The following is a 20,376-nucleotide window of genomic DNA, read 5'->3' as shown; positions in this document are numbered from 1 at the left end:
TTCTCTCTTTAACAGAACAGGTTTTGCCCTGGCATAGCAGGAGGTTCCTCTCCTGTATCAAACACTCAACAAGATTTAAGCCTCTTTATGTCTTCACGAGGTATAAAATCAAAGTAGAACCAGAAAGGAAAAGTTAACCTTTATTATACCAAGAGAAAAAGAACCTAGTTAAAAGAAATCATAGCCTTGCAGGAAACAAGGTGAGTTCTTCTTGGTCTTAGCCAACTTACAAAAAGGATTGGGTGACTTAGCAAAGCTGAACAAGTGCATTTCTTGGAAGACCTCTAATTCCCTTGTGATGGAAAGAACATCCAAACTGGATCTACATTTAAAACCCAACATCTCCATTACTTGCAAGAGAAAAACGCACAGTAGACAACTCATTTTCATTATATTTTCATTATATTTTCCTAGCTGCAACAAATGGCATCTCCATGAACATAAGAGGACACGGAATACCCTGGAAAAAGTGAAGACCACCACAGCTTTCACCTATAGTGGGTGGACAGTCCCTGTTTGCATCCCTGTTGATGCAGACATTTTACAGTTCCACAGCATCAGCTGAATATGGAAGAAGTGATATAACAACTTCTAAAAATTGACATACATTAAGGATAATTTAGCCATAGGAAAACAACCAGCAAAACACCGATGTCTAAAACTGGCAAGAAAAAAAAAGCTTCCATCATCTCCAGTCTCTACAATGATTTCCACAAGATTATCATGATCAAACAGGCCTTAAATAGTTATGGATTATGACACACCTATTTAACCAATGTGAGAATAACAGACAAAAAAATCATGATGTTAAGAATTAGTACTTCAGTCTCCTAATTTATTGTCATTGCGTCCTCTACTCTTAACCTTGAAACTGGGTATGGAAAATAATGCATTGTGGGGGAGCACATGGCTATATAATTGCTGACATGCAAAAGGAAGGCTTGAAATAAAGTAAGCTGTCTTATTAAGTATTTGACTTCACTGAAAGTTAAACACCTATACTTCAGATACCTTAGTCAGAACTAGTTACTTTACGTTGCTCTCATGGTCAATAGAGTGACACATTACCTATTTGACAGCTTTCTGTATCACCTGGAGCTGATTTCTTCCCATTAGGTGTAACAGTGACTTAACTTACATGTTTATTTAACAGCTACACAGGACAAAAGATTTATTTCATTCAAAATATCTATTGTACAGATAAAGCCTGTGGCCTCTACCTTCAGCTGAATAAAGGAGTGGGATTCTACCAAAGTTGATACTGCTACACCAGATCGGGTCTTAAGAATATACCCAGCTCATGCATATACAGCGCTGGAGCAAATTTAATTAAAATAAAAAAAAACTATTTATTTTCATGAACTAGAGATTTATATTAAGTTATAGTCAGGCACAGGTTATAAGAAGGAAGAGAAAAATCACAGCCTTCTCACTGTTTCTCAGTCTTCCATCTTGGATACTCTTGGACTTCCAGATAAAATATGAGGAATGCGCTCATGGTTTTATCTACATGGCTGTGGATTAAGCAATATATGAAGGAAGACATGCTACAGACACACGTGGTGATTAAAATGATGACTCCCAGCCATAAAGAGAGAAAACATCTTGTTATGGACTGTACTAGTAAATACACAATTATTCAGGAGTAACGGTAAATGGAAAGAGTCCTAAAATACATACAGCTTTGTTCAAGAATACTGGGTGTAGAATGTAAGAGCATCACATCAATAGTAGAATTTGGAGTCCTACCAAACATTGAGACAATCTTCATCATTCTCCATTGACCTAAGCATTGCTGCATGCATATGTGTACTTTAACACTTGCATTGTTCCCATACAGCCATATTTAGGGAAGACCTGGAGTCACACTGGGCAACTGCCCCCCTTCCCTGTCCTATAAACACAGCATAGCAAGCGCTCAATTAAAGCTTCTTACAAACGTGTCCAACGCGTTAAAAATAGTTGACAAATATACACAAAAACTACAGTTCCATTTAGATGGGAATTTTGTTTTAAAATAGTGAAAACAAGAGTAAACTTTGATTTGTGTACATCAATAACACATAAGGCAGATTAGACGCGGGCCCTTATTAGATGTAGGCCCCTTAAAGCGTCAAGCACAATGCTGCCATGTGAAATAATACTATGCCTTCATAATTTAAGAGGAATCAAATTAAATCCTACACCCTAATCCTCATCTTCACACTGAAATATGTCACCTTCAGGCATTTTAATCTGTCACTTTTGTACTTCTAGTTGTACAACTCATTACCAAATATTTATTAATGAATCTTTAAGAATTTGTCAAGTTACTAAGCTTAACCAATAATTAAGGATCATAAATGAACAGTGATAATGAGTAACCTGATTAAATATTCAGAAAACTCCAAGTTATGATCATTCCTAAATAAGATACACAAACATGACAAATCACATCAAATTACACTCGCAAAGTAAATTTTCATGCAATCAACATTCTAACATCAACAATATGACTGTGTAATTCAGATTCTGATTTAAATCTGTCAAATTGTAATGTTTCACCAAAATAGTACTTAGATGTACTTCTTTTTAAAAGGAAAGGGTTTAGCAGATAGAAAAAATACTTCCCTCGTTATGTAGGCCAAAAGAAACCCGCAGTGTAGGAAAGCAGGACGTACTCACTGCACGTTTCAGAGATAAAATAACATCTTCAAAACTGTAGTATCTGCTTTCAGAATAACTTCGGTGCCAGCGTACATTCAAGTACTCACACAAATACAGTTTTAAACGCACTGCAAGGACCCACGTGTTGATCAGGTTATAAACCTCAGAAATTACTTAAGAAATACACAGAAGTACACAGGAGACAAATATGGGTCTTCTAATACTCAGACTTGGTTTTCAGTTAGCAGCACTGTGATGTTTTCTATTGTTTCCTCACTTTTAACAAGGACGTCCATTACAATTTTGTTCCTCAAATGCAGTTGTTCTGAACACAGTATGTAGTCCCAAAGCATATGCTATTTCTAAAAGATATATACATATAGAAAATTTATTCCAGAGTAGGTACACAGACAAACTTACTATGTTATGCTGAGTGCAGACTTGCACCCGTCACAGCTCCGTTTCCCCGATCACATCACATGTTAACGTTGTGCAGGAATGGACAACATGCAATCCTAGCCCCACAGAAAGCAAACCTGAACTCTCACCAACTGCAGAATCAATTTGCAGTCTATAGTGGAATACCCAGCTTAGCAATAATCTGTGGAATACGACTTTTTTTAAACCATTTAGAAAGACAGGATTGATATTTTCGTAAGCCAAACAGATCATTTAATGGAGACACTTCCTTCAAAACCTCACTAACAAACCATACTGAAAGGCTTCAGTAAATCGCATGGTAATCACAACAGCAGCTTAACCACTATTTATAACTAGAGTATCTTTCACAAGGCTCACTGATGAAGGAAAAAAATCTGACACATCCTGTTATAAAACCAATTTAGTACTAAGGAAGCCAAGTTCCTTCCCATAATCAAAAAGGCCAGTTATTTCTAGTAATCAAAATCCCACGATGTGCAGTTAAAAGGAAAACATATCTGTTAACATGCTTTTCAGTCTTGTTGTTTCTTACTTTCCCTGAGCACACAAGAAGAATCAAGGAAATGTGTGATTTCTGACATGCTGCAGAAGTACATCTTACAGGTTGAACAATCTATTCCTTAAGGATAGCGTGCTACTTACTATAAGTGAAGACGATCCATAACAATCTATGCCTTACAGTTACTCTGAAATAACAATGCTGACTGTCAGAGCAGGAGGAGTATAATCCAACCACATCCAGGCCTAATAGGCAAGATAGCAGCATTTGTTCCTAGGAAATCAGAAATAAGGTACCTGTCTCACTGAAAATCCAGGCACCCTTGGAGAAAACCAATAATGGATTTTCAGGTCCTTAATTTTATTGAAATCAAAAGACATCCACGCTTCAGTCGTCACAGATCTTTTTAATCCATGCATGGGGGAAAAAAAAAAAAAAGCAAGCAGATTTTTCCACAATTTACAGCAAACAGGTACTGTAACTACTAACTGAAGTTCCTATATCCAGCGTCATCAGTTCAAACCCAGCTCCATCATCTCCAAACATCCCTCCCTTGGCAGAAGTCAGTATTTCCCCACCTCTGATTTCCTCCAGCAGATGAAAATTCGGCAGTTTCACACGCTGTCTCCTAAGATGCACTGAAAGAGATATCTGAGAGCAGTAACAAAACAGCCAGGCTCTCATTTCTTTTACAGCCCTTCAGGCGCAGTCTGGGTATCTTCTTGCCCTGCTGGTCTTCAGTGCTGGCACCGATAGCTGTGAGATGGAGCCGAGGCAGCACGGAGCAGCAAAACAAATAGTACTGCTTTAAGCACATACTCACTTTTGCGTTAAGATGTCCCAACTTTCTCTCTACTCTTACTCCAGCGCTGAGTCAGATGGAAGCTTTAAGGACGTTCCGTTAAAAGTTAGCATCTGAAGCATGTATGAGAGAAACGTTGAAATTCCCATTCTGAACACATGCCGGAGGAGGTCAGATTTGGTCTTAAAGCACATTTGTGTCAACAAAAACTTTTTTTGCTGCCGCAAAAAAAAAAAAAGGGGGAAAAAAATACAGAAATTCTCTCTCTCGATTTCAGCATTCCCTCTGTATTCTTCCAAGTTACTTGGCTCCCTTACAGTTTACCCAGACACGCACACACACACACAAAAAAAAAGGAAAAAAAAAATCAAATATCGTATTTCACACATGTGTAACCTGACATTGTGGAAGCTTCATTAAAGAAGTCTTATTTCTCTCACCACTGCCAACCGAGCATCATTTCGTGTGCCACCACGTTCGGACAACCCAAGAGACTTAAAAAGCCAGCTAAGTTTGAAAACCAGAAAAAAAAAAAGTTCTGAGTTTCTCTGTACCCCAGGACGGTTTTCTTTCCTGAAGCTCAAACCGAGGAAGCAGACAAAAGAAGCTGATTTGACTGCGCCGTGCCAAGTCTTGCCTTTTTTTCTTCCCTCGGCTCGCTCGCTCCCGCGCTCGCTCGCTCCCCGCATGGCAAGCTTCCCGAGCAGTCTTGGCGGAGCTCCAGCCTGTGCCAGGCTGTCGGAGTCCTTGTTTCCAAAAGATGCTCTTTGCAAATCAATTAATAGATTTAAAAACAGGAAGCTGCGGGTCAGGAACCAAATCTTGGCACCAACAGCCGCTGCCTCTGCCAAATCGGCTTATAGATCGCATGGTTTCCTACCTTTTATGAGGGATGTAAGGTTTTTGCTCCCTGATCGTGGAGCTCTGGAAGCCATTCAGTGCTCACAGCGATAAGAAATCTGTTCTCTAAAAATGTCCGCATGCGAAGCAGGAACAACCTGCAGTAAATCAGAATTCTTGGGAAGGCGGGTGTACGGGTGATTTTAATAAGTACCAAATACTCCTTAAAATAATATGTTTTCTTTCTCTCCTCTGGAGAATCATGGGAAGGTGCCAGGAGTAGGAGACGTATAGATTTGAATTAAGATCACATCCAAAAATTCATGTACGTGTTCAACTTTCTGAACTGCAGTCTGAAAAACAATTGTTCTTGTAAATTCCACAACTAATAATCAGCTGAAAACTGATACTAAACCTCACCCTATCCAGAAAACATAACAACAGTGCTTAGCAAACTGCCCACAGAATCACAGAATGGTTGGGTTGGAAGGGACCTCAAGGATCATGAAGCCCCAACCCCCCACCACAGGCAGGGCCACCAACCTCCACATTTCATACCAGCCCAGGCTGCCCAGGACCCCATCCAACCTGGCCTTGAACACCTCCAGGGATGGATGGGGTATCCACAGCCTCTCTGGACAGCTGTTCCAGCACCTCACCACTCTCATAGGAAAGAACTTTGGCATCTGCAGATGCCAATGATGTCACCCACTAATTCAAAAAGCACGAGTTCTGGCAGCATTCAAAAGAGGAACCGTTCAGCCCTAACAGCTAACTTGGGTGAAAACGTTCTCAGTACATTCCAAAACTTCAGAACTTCATTCAATATATTTGAAATGGCTATAATGCATACATGGAGAATTATAGGGATAATTTTCTTTTATCTGTAAGCTATTTGCCAAGGCAAAATGCCAAATTTTAAGTATATGCATTTACATTAATGAGCACCACAAATTATGCAGAAAATACACTACTTCCCTAACCATGCATATTTTATAAGTTTATGGATGCTAGCGATCTGTTTGTTAAGGGTTCAGCATAGAGTCCCTGCTGTTCTGAGGCTCTGTGCCATTCATGACCCAGCAATCCAGTCTTCCCCAAGGTTTGACTCAGGGCTAAAGCTCACTTAGCTCAGAAAGAAGAAAAGCATTCTCCCTCTGAACAAGTTAAAACAAAACAAGTATCTGTGTTAAGCCTAGAAAAAAAAGAGAAAATACTACCTTTCTAAGCAGAACAATGTACAAGAGATTGCATGCTCCTGACTACTGACACTTTTGTACATAAGTTAAACTAACAGCTGTAAGGCAGTAAGTACAATGATCCACAAGTGCACAAGTAAGACCTCATGTTTTCGATGACCATAATAGATCTACTTGTGTTATTCCCAGCAGCCTCCCAACTCCAGAAGGAACACCATTAACAAACAGAAATATCACACTTTTGTCTCTAAATACTGCACATCCCACCTTCTCAGTTAACATCCAGCATTATTATGACATGCCAAAAGTGGGAAAAGATGACTAGGTTTAATTTTTGTTTCTTTTCTTTGTGCACTTGACAGAAGGCTCTAATATGTCAATTAGCCTCTACTGAAAGACCATGAGGCATCAACATGGGAACAAAAAGACCTTCTGAATCTATAGTACTCCAACAGACATCATTAGGAACTCATCTTTTCGTTGGCCTTCTGCCAAAAGGTACATTCCAAAAATATATAATTCCAGGAGGACAAACAATTTGAACTATTTAATATTATTCTTCCAGAAAGTACAGCAGGAAAAACAAATGTATTCCCCAGTAGCCAAATGCTTTACAGAAAAGGACAGCCTCACTAATATGATGAAGAGCCTCATTTTATCTCTCAGTACACACTGCTTCAAACACAATGGATCTCATTTACAGCAATGACTACCCTCTTCCTGTCTTACAGCATGTTTTCAAATGTGTAGTTTACTGTAACTCTCCTAATTCCCTCTTATCTCTTAAATACTCTGCAATTACATTTCTGCTCCACACCACCAGCACTGCTTGCATCTTGAAAGGTGTTACTGAGCGTGGTGCATCTTCCTCCTCTCAGCTGTCAAAATCTTTTGACATAATCCTTCTTCCTTTCCATAAATAAGTTTCCAACCCAGATCAATCTAGTGTTTCACCTAACCCAATAGATAAGAAGCTACAAAACTTTCACCACAACTTGCATTTGGGGAATATTTTCAACTTCCCTGTAACTCCAATTTAAAGGAGTCATTCTCATACCTTCAGTTATCCTCACATTTCTTTTATGCTCTTCTCTGGCAAGGCACAAAATACAGAGAAAGCTGAATTCACAGAATCACTGAATCATAGAATAGCTTGAACTGGAAGGGACCTCAAAGACCATCTAGTTCCAATTCCACTGCTGTGGTAAGGACTGCCAGCCAATAATTCAAACGCTTGAACAAACTGCCCAGGGCTCCATCTAACTTTCCTCATCTTTCTTTACAAATATTCTCTGCTCCATCTCTAGCGCAAACCTGGCCATCATCATGTTGTCAGGCTTATGACAGCAGAACAGCACATAGCTTGGACCTTCACACCACCCACATCACCCTGCTCAAAGAAAAATCCATACTTTTATTCTTTCACAGTATTTTACCTATCCAATGAATATTTTATTCCATGAACTAGGCAAAAAAATATTTATCTGGGTCTTGGTCATCATTTAATTCAAGTTATTTACTCTGTTCTTCTCACTGTCTCTCATAGCAATTAGTTCATTTAAAATTCTACTTCCAGAAGCCTCCTGATGTTTTCTTAGTCTGCGTTTTCTCTAAATTCCTCCATCCATGTACTCTTCCACTCAAGTGCATCTGTGCCTTACAAAAACAAGGCACGCGGCTACCTGTACTAGTATATACATACAGGCATAGAAGAAGCAACTCATTCCTTAAGCTGTTACACGTGGAAGCAAGTGCATTCATTACAAGTGAAGAAAATAAATGCAAGCATACTAGGCTAGCTAGCAAGTCTTACGAGAAGGATTCATGTGAAGGAATTATTTACAAAAGCCAAACACACTTACAGGCCTACATTTTCACATGAAGCACAGTAAATGAATGCCTAAACACAGATAATATAAACTACAAATGCTAACAAGTACGTGTACACATTAAAATACATCTAACCATTGGAAAACTTTAAAGTGCTATTCCTAAAACACTTAAATGCTGGGTATATTTATAATTTGCCTTTTCGTCCTTCTTGGCAGAACATCTCTGTGCTATGGGTCAATGAAAGACAAGTAACGCATTGTTCGGAACACCTGGTATGAAACCACTGCTCATGAGCAGCACATGTGTGATATTACCCAAAGCACTTTACTCTTAGGAATAAATACATTCTTAACACTGGTCATGTCAAAGCTACCTCTGTTAGAACTTCTGCTACCGAGTCCCTGTTATCATTAATGGGAATGCCTACAACTGATTAGTAAAACCAATTTCTTTAAGAACAAGTCACAAGTTCTTTAGGTGTCTGATCGTTGAGACAGATACTTTCTTGATTTATTATCAAATGGTGAAAGTATGATAGGGAAAAGTCTGTCTCTACCTGGGCCACCCTTATGAGGAGATGATAACAATAAATTGTCTAACGACTCTCTTTGCTCTTGGTTTTCATTCACTGTTAAATAGCCCAACACTGGTGAAGCACTAAGAATCCATAAGCAAGTGAACGTAGCTGTAACAGCAAGCAGTATAAAAGAATGAGAAGTAGCAAGAGATGCATGGTTGAAAACTTAAATTAAAACAACTATACAAAGCGATCAACATCATCCTAATTATCTCAGCATAGGCATATACCATAACAACTCATCTGCTAGCTTGACATCCCAACCAGAAAGAACTAAATGCACAGGTCAGCCTTCATTAGACATGCTCCTCTCCAGCCCTATAGCCAGTTTTTTTCATGAGAATAAAAAACAGAATTTTGCTTTCCCATTTCCTTTGTCCAGCGCCACTCAGAACCTTTCAGACGTATGCATTGTATCTATGAAGTTCTACAGGGAACTTCAAACATCATTCATACCCTTAACTGCTTATAATTTCTATCAGAAATCTGTTTCCTCAGGAGAAAAAACAGGTACTTACAAAAATCAAAATGTTAGGAACTCAGCTTCACAGGCATTTCTGACTGTCATTTAGAAAAGCGATTATAGCACGCAACATGAAAAATATATGCATAGCACTGCAGGTAGAAGTAGTTATTCCTAATGGCATCCACTTACAGGTAACTTGAATATACTGAAAATAGACTTGCAATGAAGTGGATAGAAGGTCTCAGTAGCTACAGTGATTATGGAAAAGGATGCTCTGAAAAAAATCAAATTAATAAGAAAATTTTCCTTAACTATGGTTAAGTTACCCTCTTGTAATCAGCAGTCTGTGCTTAAAGAATAAGATGATATTCTTTGTTACGCACTGAGGAAGAGCTTTGTTGTAAAAATCTAAGTACAAAGGGCTTCCTACTCAACATTCTTTTCAACAATTATATTTCCCACAAACTACATTTTAAACGGTCCTACAGAGATTAGCATCATGACCTGCATCCAGTAATCTGCCCTGAGAGAGTCGTTTTTACTCATTCTCCACTTCTAAATTTGCATTGTACTTAAATAACTGAGTTTTACAACAGAAGTATGTAAGAATGTCTGTACACATACATCCACACATGTAAAATATATATTTGATGGTTTTTCTCCTCCCCCCCCCTCTCATTGAAAAAGCTTGCTTATAATTACTGTAAATTAAATTAAGTACTGAGTAGGTTTTAATTGGTATGTGAAATGCTCCACACAAAGATGATTCCTTAGCGATGACTAAAGCAGAAATTTCATTATTTCATGGCAAAAAGACAAATCTGCCCGTCATCGAAGAATGGGGACACCTGTAACCTACTGTTGGGCATTTTGTGACCACAGATGATGCCTTCCAAACCTCTCCCAACAGCCCAGCCACAGCCACACCATACTGGAACTCTACAAGAAAAAGGAAGGTAGAGGTACCTACAGTCCGGATACTGTTTAATTTCTTGGTATAGAAATAGCCTGCAATGCCTGTGCTTTCTACTCAGAGTTTGAATCTGACTTATCTGAGTGGGATGGAATCCTACATGCTGAGAGAGAACATCCTTCAAGTACCTTGAAAAGCAATTTGATGACAAAGTACAGCACAGGGGACCAAATTAAATCACACAGCGAGAAACATAGGCCATCTGATAAGAAAACACATTTGCTAACCCACTCAGTAGTGAGAAACAAGGTATAAAGCACTACCCCAAATCCTTACACTACTCAACACTTTCAAACAGACACCACATGCAGTTGCTAATGACATCAAAAGGCATTTTTCATAAGCAGAATGCTCCATTTCAAAGTGGACATGAACATGCAGCTGAAGTCACTCTCAGACCCAGACCAGATAAACATTTATGTCTGAGAAATTAACTATACACTCACAAATAAAGATATAACCTTAGCAAAGATAACAAAGCTTGAACAATCTATTAGTTGCTTACCAAGGACCCATACTGACAAGAAGCATCTTGACATCAAGGTGTGAGGGATCTCTACAACACAGGTAACCCCAAGAGATATCCCTACTCAAAAAGAGATCCTATCATACAGCCAACCACTGTGCCAAAATACTCCAGGGACCTTTGGGCCACTCACAGCTTAAGGGATAAGATGGCTGACTCAGCCACAGCTGTGATGCATGCTCAATTGCCCTTCAGCTGCTGACCCAGGTGTCGGCTATCAGCTCTTTCAGCCCCCAGTTTCAAACAGGTTTGTGGTGGTTATAGGTCTTTGTGAGACCCTGATTGTTATCAGGCCTTGGGCTCAATGTCTAAGCTTAAAGAGGAAGCTGCGGGGGCAGGAAAAGCACACAGTCACAGTGCCTCCTCTCAGTCTCTTCTCTGAGCTTCTGTAACCAAAGAACCTCAGCGTTCCTCATATACCTTGACTCTACATCCTCCTCTGGAGTCTCTCCTATAGTTTTATGTCCTTCTGCACCCAGTGCGCAATGTGAGGCCGTACAGCAGTGCACGCCAAAATACTGATGACCGTTTTGGGGGTCTGCTCCTCCTTTGGGAGTGGACTGAATAACCTGAAGTAGCTACAGCTGTGTAAACAGGTTCTAGGCTGAATTTTTTAGGAGTTGAATGTTTGAGGAACCATAAAGTGCATTTCTGAGCCTGGAAGGAGGAAAAGATGAAGGAGGAAAGTCAAACAGAAAGGGCTCTGAAGCATCAGCAACATAATCCAGATTTTGCTATGATGTTCAGTAAAAGTAGACATGCCAGCAGCGTCATTAACAAAAAACCAACCCATGCTTCCCTTGGAGAGCAAGCTATGCAATACAGAAGCATTTCTCCTACCCAAGGACCATTCCTGACTGCAGTTTGCAGGAAATACCTAGCATCCTTGAATGGAAACACTTTCCAATTCCTACTGCAGGATGTGGAATGCTTTTGCTGCTAATCTTCAGGCTTGCCATGACCGCTTCCAACATCTAATCAGAACGACCATCCTTTGCAGGATACTTCTACTTTCTCACTGGGTTTCCAGCAGGGGTTAACAGCCAGTGTCTGAGGCACCAAATCTCCAGTTTAATATAATCCAGTTGGCCACAAGCCTCAATAGTAAGCAAGGTTCTATCTTGGAAACTAAGACTCAATAATCTGCTCACCCAAATGGATGAAATTCCACTAAGTACACTTTTGCCTATCTGCAGCAAGAAGGAGCTGTGAGCAACAAATAAGAAACTGCAATAAGCATAATTATATATTGCATGGGCTTTTATCTTATTTGAACTAAAGACTTATTTATATGTATTATTCTAATTGAACTACAAATTTAAATGCAGGTTTCATATGTATCATAAAAATGTGCAAATATCAAAATGAGAGCAATATACAAATACATCCACACCACTGAAAGTCTACACATAATAAATAGAGTATTAGCATGCAGGATGAAACAGAACCTATCACACAATTATAAGCCAAACATTCAATGACTGTATCACCATATAACAAGGGAACTAAAGCTGCACTTCTGCAGTTACGTAGGTGAACAACTGAACTGTTGCTGAGCATAATCTCACTTTGGAAATTCTTTTCTTTGTTACTGGAAATGTTGTATATGAACCTTAGCCAAGAAAAGCAAAGCAAAGTAGGAATAAAATCATGATTCTTTGAACTGGCATATTATGACGTGAGTAGAAAGAGAAGACAGTTATGACTCAGGGCAAGAAAAAATTAAGGCTTTGTATCGAGTACCAACTACAGGCAGGTCATTAAATGACATTATGCCCTCAATTAAGTTTGCTTCTGGTGTTCTCTGAAAAAAAAAAAAAAAAGACAAAAAATGATGCATGCAAACAAAATCCTCATTACCACATTTCTTTGTGGTAACTGCACTTTTTTACCCTGGAGTAAATGTAACGCAGCCTACCTTCTAATGAAACCAGACAGATGACTTAGCATTCAGTGCACAACAAAGGCATTCAGTTACCTGGAGTAGTTTTTATGTTATAAATCCACATCAGGCTTACACTGAGCTAATCTGTTCATGCAACCATAACGTAAATCATGAGCAGATCTGGTTTGAATGAGTGTCCATATGAGTTACCCTTTAAGAATGCCATATATAACACAGCTCATCTGTGTTCAAAAGTATGATTATATCTTTTGAAAAGTAGCCTATTATATGGGCAGATATTAAAATAGCTTTACTCTTTGACAGAATACAGGATGAGAAGGCATTGTGACCGGTGTGTCTTTTCTCTCCTCAAAGAAATAACAGAAAACAGAGATGCTCGATGGCTAGAAAACACAACTAAAGAGATAAAAAGAACAATTAAGAATTGTTTCAAACTTAAAACATTTTAAATAGTCAACACAGTCAATTGCTGGAAAAGTCTTTCAAATGGAAGACTAGAATGTAACTAATACACACACCTCCATCACTGGATGCTCCCCTTGCAGCCCGCGGATGGAAGGGGCATTTCAAGTTTAAATGCCTTTTGACATTCATCATGTGATGAATTAAGCACACAGACTGCACCAGAGTCAATGATCCTAACAGTACCTCCCAGTGCTCCATCCCAGCTCTGTACTCAGTACATGGTAAACCCCAAACAAAGGCTTTTCCACCATTCACTCCTCTCTGATGTGGTAAGTGAAGCCCCAGTGGGTGGCCTAATCCCATGTACCTTCCTGTGATATGCACTGCAATGCATATCACATCTGTGCACATCCTGTGCAACCCCGGTCACAACCTGAATTACTACCCATTATTTTAGCAATGCCTACTTGTATGTGAATAGCTGCAACAACCCATCATTAAAAACCTATATATGCTAACATCCCCATATCTGCTTAGCATCTAAGCTCATGAGGTTTGAAACAGTAGCACAAAGGCATGACAAAAGAGTGAGACAATTCTCACAATCCTCCTTTTTTCTGGGTTGAAATTACAACATAACTTAAATGTCAGGTCAATGGCATTCATGCAGAAACCATACTGCAGATAGAACGACTACAATTAGCCAGAGGAGGTCAATGTATCCCAGACTTCACACAAAATAATATGAAATATTCCCTAGTGAAAAAAAAACTCATGTAAATACAAGCCTTGAGCTTCCCACCAGTTTATTTAGCAATGCAAATTTGGCGAATTTATACATTATGTCCCTTTCCAAAACCACAGCAACAAGAAGCTACTGAACCCAGTGTACCACACTGCTACCTCTTCCTGCAAATCATTATCCTCTTTATTATGCAACTCTGAATGAATTTTTAGCATCCACGCCTAATCCTCTGGATAAAGAACCTCTGGATTCATTTTCCATACCAGAGAGGGAAATTGCGGTATCAGCAAGAGGAGTCTCCTTCAAGCCCAATTTCCATTCAAGAGGCTGCCAGTTGGGTGAAGTTTCTGCCATTTAGGTAATTCCGTTTCCCAGCAACCTGTGCTGTTGCCAGAGAAACCCCGGGGATCCTTCCCACGTGCCAGCCCCATCACGGTCCTGGGGGTGCAACTTGGTGCATCGTGCCGCCGCACATCCCACTGTGAGAGGCATGCTAAGTAGTCAGCGAGGTGCTCCAGGGACTCAGCCAGGCATTTTTTCATTATTATTTCTTTTTTCTTTTTCTTTTTTTTTTTTGAGAGGGCTTAGTGATGAGTGACGTAGCCCTTTAAGCTGCGGTGTAGTTAGAGGTGATAAGGGAGCACTGGGTTTTTTCATCAGAACGATGTTACCTTGGGAGCAGCATTTGACAGCTGGATGTGCGGCTCTACAAACCTACTTCTCATATGCTTTTAATCTATCAAGCTTTGTGTGTGCATACTAACTTCTTTTTGTTGTCCAGCTGTCAAGAGCAAAAGGCACACGCAAACAACAACAACAAAATCCCTTTAGACTGCCTTAGCCTTTGCTTTCCTTGCAACACCTTCCAAAATGCAAATGTAATGAGTAAACGTAAAGTAATTCCTGTTTTTCAAATGACAGTACAGTATCTATAGTTGTACACTTGGCCTGCAAATAAGCTGCTTAGTGTTTAGATATAAATACCCAACAAAGAAAAAAATAAAATAAAAAACAGAGAGAGCAAGAGTAAAAGCCATGGCATGTTATTACAGACGGGATTTCCAAGGAAATTCATCTCATACCGACCTGTAAAGATGTGGAAATCTGCATTTCAGAACTTGTCTTTCAAATAGAGTTATAGAGTGGTTTGGGTTGGAAGGGACCTTTAAGATCACCCAGTTCTAACCCCTGCTGTAGGCAGGGACACCTTCCTCTAGACCAAGGTGCTCACAGCCCCATGCAACCTGGCCTTGAAATAGTAAATAGACACTGAGATAGTAAACAGACACTGGAAATGAGGTGCTTCCCCAAAGAAACATACTCTGTTTTATGTCTTTTCTGGTTTAAATCTCCACATACCCCGTGAAATTGTAATGAAATTTAATAATTTATGGAAATGGATGGCTTGAGTATATTTGAGGCAAAGATCGTTTCTTAGAATGAAGGAGTAAGTAATTAGCCCTTCTGAATTAGAAAGGTAAATTGAAATCTGAGGAATGCTAGAGCACATATGAGAGTGCTATTCAACCTGCTCCTGTACTGTACTTAATTGAAGTCATATCTCATTTTTTTAGCCCGCATTCCATATACACTTAAGTAAAAATGGCTAACCCATTGATTCTTTATCTAAAACACTCTATCAGGTAAAGTGCTCAAAAGTTTACAAAACTACTCCCAAACCTTCAGAAAAACTGTATTTCCCTTGTAAGTTCTGTTCTGAGGCACAGACTCACTCAACAATCTCTATTTTAGACCTTCTGTACAGTGATATTAAATTCATGCCCACCAGGTTTCAGATTTGCCCATGCTTAATGAACTTCTTTAATTCATGAAAGGAAATAATATCTAACGTTTTTCTCTTTCTTCCTTATCCTTTTCCTAATTTGTTTTCCTAATGGAAAGCATCCTGGAAAACACTACGCCTACATTTTAGTTTGCAATTGCACTGCAGAACCTTGTGTGTCTGACACAACTCAGTAAACTGTCAGAATATCAGGGAAAATCTATTTAAAACTTCTCAAATTAACACTGCATACATGTTTAGGCACAGAATAAACATAAGGTGGCAGATTTTTCCCTAATGCTGGGCAGCACGAACAGGGCACAAAAACAAGGAGATTGACATGATGTATTCATTGACAAATAGCAAGGCACAGTGTCCTGGTTTCAGCAGGGATGGTGACGCATTGGAACAGGTTGCCCAAGGAGGCTGTGGATGCCCCATCCCTGGAGGCATTCAAGGCCAGGCTGGATGTGGCTCTGGGCAGCCTGGTCTGGTGCTTGGCGACCCTGCACATAGCAGGGGGTTGGAACCGGATGATCAATGTGGTCCTTTTCAACCCAGGCCGTTCTATGATTCTATGATAGATGTACGCTGCTATAAAGCACCAAATGCAACATTAGAAATCAGCTAAAGAGGTCCTAAAGGGATGTGTCATCTCGTTTAAATAACTCTTGTGAAGTAAACTCCCTGTAAGAATTAAGATATGTTATTCTTCATGCGCATAGGTTCCATTGAGGTGGAATCCAATCTGCCCGAATCCTGTGAAAAGTATGTGCTACTTCCAGAGCCAAGGGACAGATGGGGAAGAGCAAAGCTGTTCACATCAAATGCGTGTCCATGTTGTGCATAAATTAATGCAAAGAAACGTGTCTCTGAAGGAACAGAAAGGGATTCCTGTTGTCAAACTTCAGTGCATCCTCCAGGAAGTTTAGAAAAAACTGACCTATCTCTGTCCAGCCTGGGGAAAATTCAAACATCAGAGTTTCTTCCTCTGTTATATGCAACTCTGTGCATTTCAGCTTGTGCCTGTTGCCTCCTGTCCCTCCACAGGGGACAAGACAGTGAGATGTCTCACTGTACCTTCCCTACTCCCTCCCATCAGTTCTGTACACGCATCGAGACCCTTCTGAGCACCATGTTCCGGCCCAACTCAGCCTAGGCACAGCCACCCTTTCACTCAGAGATCGCACATTTAACAATGGTAAGGCAACTAAAACTGAAATCTTACTGCTGAAGAAGAGAAGGCTGCAGGGTGACCTCAATGCAGCCCTGCAGTGCCTGGAAAGGGAGACTACAAAGAGGAGGGGAGTCAACTCTTTGAAAGGGTAGATAATGGCAGGACAAGGGGAAATGGTTTTAAGTTGAAGGTAGGAAGATTTGGGTTGGATATCAGGGGGAAGTTCTTTACTGTGAGAGTGGTGAGGTGCTGGAACAGCTGTCCAGAGAGGCTGTGGATGCACCGTCCATCCCTGGAGGTGTTCAAGGCCAGGTTGGATGGGGCCCTGGGCAGCCTGGGCTGGTATTAGATGTGGAGGTGGTGGCCCTGCATGAGGCAGGGGGTTGGAGCTTCATGATCCTTGGGGTCCCTTCCAACACAAGCCATTTTGTGATTCTATGATATACAAACAGGAAAATACTGAGTAGGAACAGGACTGCAGGTGACACTAACACTACTACTAATAAAATCCTATGTCACCACTGATAGCGACACGTCAAGGAAGATGATAACTAAGTGATGACAGTTTAAGATAAAGAAACAAGAACAAATGAAGGACTGAAAAACATGCCTTCTGTTGACAGAATAAAACAGTTCACTTTGTTTGCTTTATGTCTGATTCAGTCTTTGCTTCTTTAAAAAGAGGTTAATGCACAATTACCATCTAAATATACTTCATGAAGAGCTGAAAACACATACTGTCACACTTTTCACCTTGTTGGAAAAAAAAGCTGTAACAAGCGTCAATGGCTGGAAGTTCAAACGCAGCAAAGTGATTCAAAATAGGCAGTATTTTAATGGAGAAAGTTATGAAACATTGGAAAAAATTGTGAAATTTTGCAGAGGGCTCTCTGTCAAAGGGCATTTTTAATCAGTGTTTTCTCTAAAGAGAACAAGCTGATTCAAGCAAGAATTAATTCATGGAAATGTTGTGCTCTTTTTTCTATGGAAGGTCAGACAGAAATTTGCAGTGACCTCCTCCAAGTTCACAACGATTACTCTACTAATCTACAAATATATATATATACACACATACATATATATGAGTTTTAATAGCTCTAAATAAGTGTAAGACTGTCTACTCATGAGTTTTACCTTTACTGCTTCAGGAAAGTTAAGTCAGTACAGATGGACACGCTGTGACCTAAGCTATTTCCTAGCACTGCTCATTGGAATCAGTGGGATGAACTATTCCTTCTAATTAACAATATTCTACTATCTCAACTGAGGAAAAACAGCTAAGAGTCTGTGTGTATGTATATATATAAATAAATACATATAAAATTACACAATGCCTCACACAGGTGGTTCCCCCTACATGATCAGGGCTCCTAGCACTATCATAAACAAACAGCCAATTAAATAGTGTAAGCAATATATATTCACATACTCACAAAATCATAGCAAGATTTCAGCAATATTGCAACTAAAATTAATTCTGACAACTAGAGTTCTATTGGAAAGGTAAAAAGCAACAAATAGCATGTGATTTTCCTACAGAACATGATATTGCATTGCACCATCATACAGAGATCATATGAAAGAATTTTCAAATATGAATGCAGCAGCTCTCCTGCAAGGAAATTAACACATCACTCCCAGATTATGGAAGTTGTTGAATATCAGACAGATCTAACTAAATTACACAGAGTAAGTGAAGCTTACTACTGTCTACAATGTATTCAACTCAATGGTATTTCACCCAACTTTCCCTGACTTCTGCAGACTGAGCCCTTTGAATCACTACCAACCACACACAGCCACATATTCCTATGGTCAGCATGTTACAAAGAAAAAGAAATGCAATGTAGCCCTCTTCTAGGCTAGATTAAGTGTGACTTCCAAGATGTGTAGTTGGGTGCAACAGAATGAACATGGTGCAGGAGGCTGCCCATGAAAGAATCACAGAATCATAGAACGGTTTGGTTTGGAAGGGACCTTTAAGATCATCTAGTTCTAATCCCCTGCCATAGGCAGGGACACCTCCTGCTAGACCAGCATCCCTCTAAATCAGAAAGAAAAACCACATCTGGTGAAAACTCAACCCAGGAGAAATCATGCTTGACCAGACGGGTTGCCTTTTACAATTACAGGACTGGCTATGCAGATTAGGGTAAAGCAGCGGATGACATGTTGACTTTAGCAGGGCTCCTGACACCATCTCTTACAGTATAAGCATTTGGAAGCTGTGAAAGCACAAGCTGGGAGAACAGTTCACTTGACACTAAACACATCAAAAACTGGCAGGATCACCAAAATCAAAAGGCAGTGATCAATAGCCTGATGTCTTGTGTGTAGCAGGTTACCCCAAGGGCTCGTGCTGGGGCCAATATCATTCAATATCTTAAACAAGAACATGAGTGATGTGACAGAAAACATGCTCAGCAAGTCTGAGAATGATGCTAAATTGAAGATGAGAGTGGACATGTCAAACAGCAGATCTTCAGTACAAGGAGACCTTGAAAGATTTCAGGCCTGTGCCAACAGAAACTTCATGAAGGTCAACAAGGAGAAGCACAGGCTCTGTACTGCTGCAAGACAAACTCTATCCTGCTGGAAAGGATCTGGGATTGTACTGCGTGTCAGGTTACAAAGAAAGCAATAATGTACACTCATTGCAAGTAAAGCAAACTGTGCAGCGGGCTGCGTTATAAGGTGCAGTGGGATGCAATGTCAAGACCAAGATGGTCAACAGCCTACAGCACACATTTCTGCAGGTGGAGGGAGAACTAAGGTGAATAAGTTGAATAAGGTGTGAAAATGACAGCTCAACAAACCCCTCTCAGCAGCACCAGGAAGTACTGGAAAGGGAAGAAGCCACCAACAGTGCCTTACGAGGCTCCCACTGGGTATAAGGAAGCTCACAATATAGAAGATAAAGCAGCACCAGAATGGGACCTGGGCTTGAGCTCCCTTACAATAAACATTCAGGTGCATTAAAAAGAACGTGTCCAGCAGGTTGAGGGAGGTGATCCTCCTCTACTCCATCCTGGGGAGGCCAGATCTGAAATACTGTGTCCAGTTCTGCCCACATCATCATAGAATCACAGAATGGGCTGGGTTGAAAAGGACCACAATGATGATCTGGTTCCAACCCCCTGCTATGTGCAGGGTCGCCAACCAGCAGACCAGGCTGCCCAGAGCCACATCCAGCCTGGCCTTGAATGCCTCCAGGGATGGGGCATCCACAGCCTCCTTGGGCAACCTGTTCCAGTGCATCACCACCCTCTGCGTGAAAAACTTCCTCCTCATATCCAACCTAAACCTGCCCTGTCTCAGTTTTAAACCATTCCCCCTTGTCCTATCACTATCCACCCTCGTAAACAGCTCTTCCCCCTCCTGTTGACACATTCATTTCAAGTACTGGACTCTCTCTCAGTGCCACACCCCCACGGTTCTGCAGCACCTCCAGGGACGGTGATCCCACCAGGACAGACCACCCCAGGCCATCACCACTCCTTCTGAGGAGAAGTGTTTCCTGACATCCAACCTGAACCTGAACAACACAAGGCCACCGTC

The 20,376-nt window shown here is 40.4% G+C and overlaps 1 protein-coding gene across 13 annotated transcripts in view; it reads right to left on the bottom strand.

Annotated features, from left to right (window-relative positions):
• Positions 1 to 20,376, bottom strand: part of MSRA (methionine sulfoxide reductase A) — a 260,633-nt gene that overhangs the window by 239,568 nt on the left and 689 nt on the right. For 2 of the 13 annotated variants that reach the window (XM_040697962.1, XM_040697972.1), the window contains exon 1: positions 3,730 to 3,876. The exons of 5 other annotated variants lie outside the window; for them this stretch is intronic. In XM_040697962.1, the coding sequence (XP_040553896.1) occupies positions 3,730 to 3,853 (124 nt within the window). In that variant the 5' untranslated portion in view covers positions 3,854 to 3,876. Of the gene's footprint in view, positions 1 to 3,729; positions 19,113 to 20,376 lie in introns of those variants that run through there. 6 more of the 13 variants (XM_040697966.2, XM_025149165.3, XM_046939241.1 and 3 more) reach the window with 6 other exon arrangements.

This window comes from Gallus gallus, chromosome 3, assembly GCF_016699485.2.
Source record: "Gallus gallus isolate bGalGal1 chromosome 3, bGalGal1.mat.broiler.GRCg7b, whole genome shotgun sequence".
Taxonomy (NCBI): domain Eukaryota; kingdom Metazoa; phylum Chordata; class Aves; order Galliformes; family Phasianidae; genus Gallus; species Gallus gallus.
Note: the sequence above shows the minus strand (reverse complement) of the source record. Positions and strands in the feature narration are given on the sequence as shown.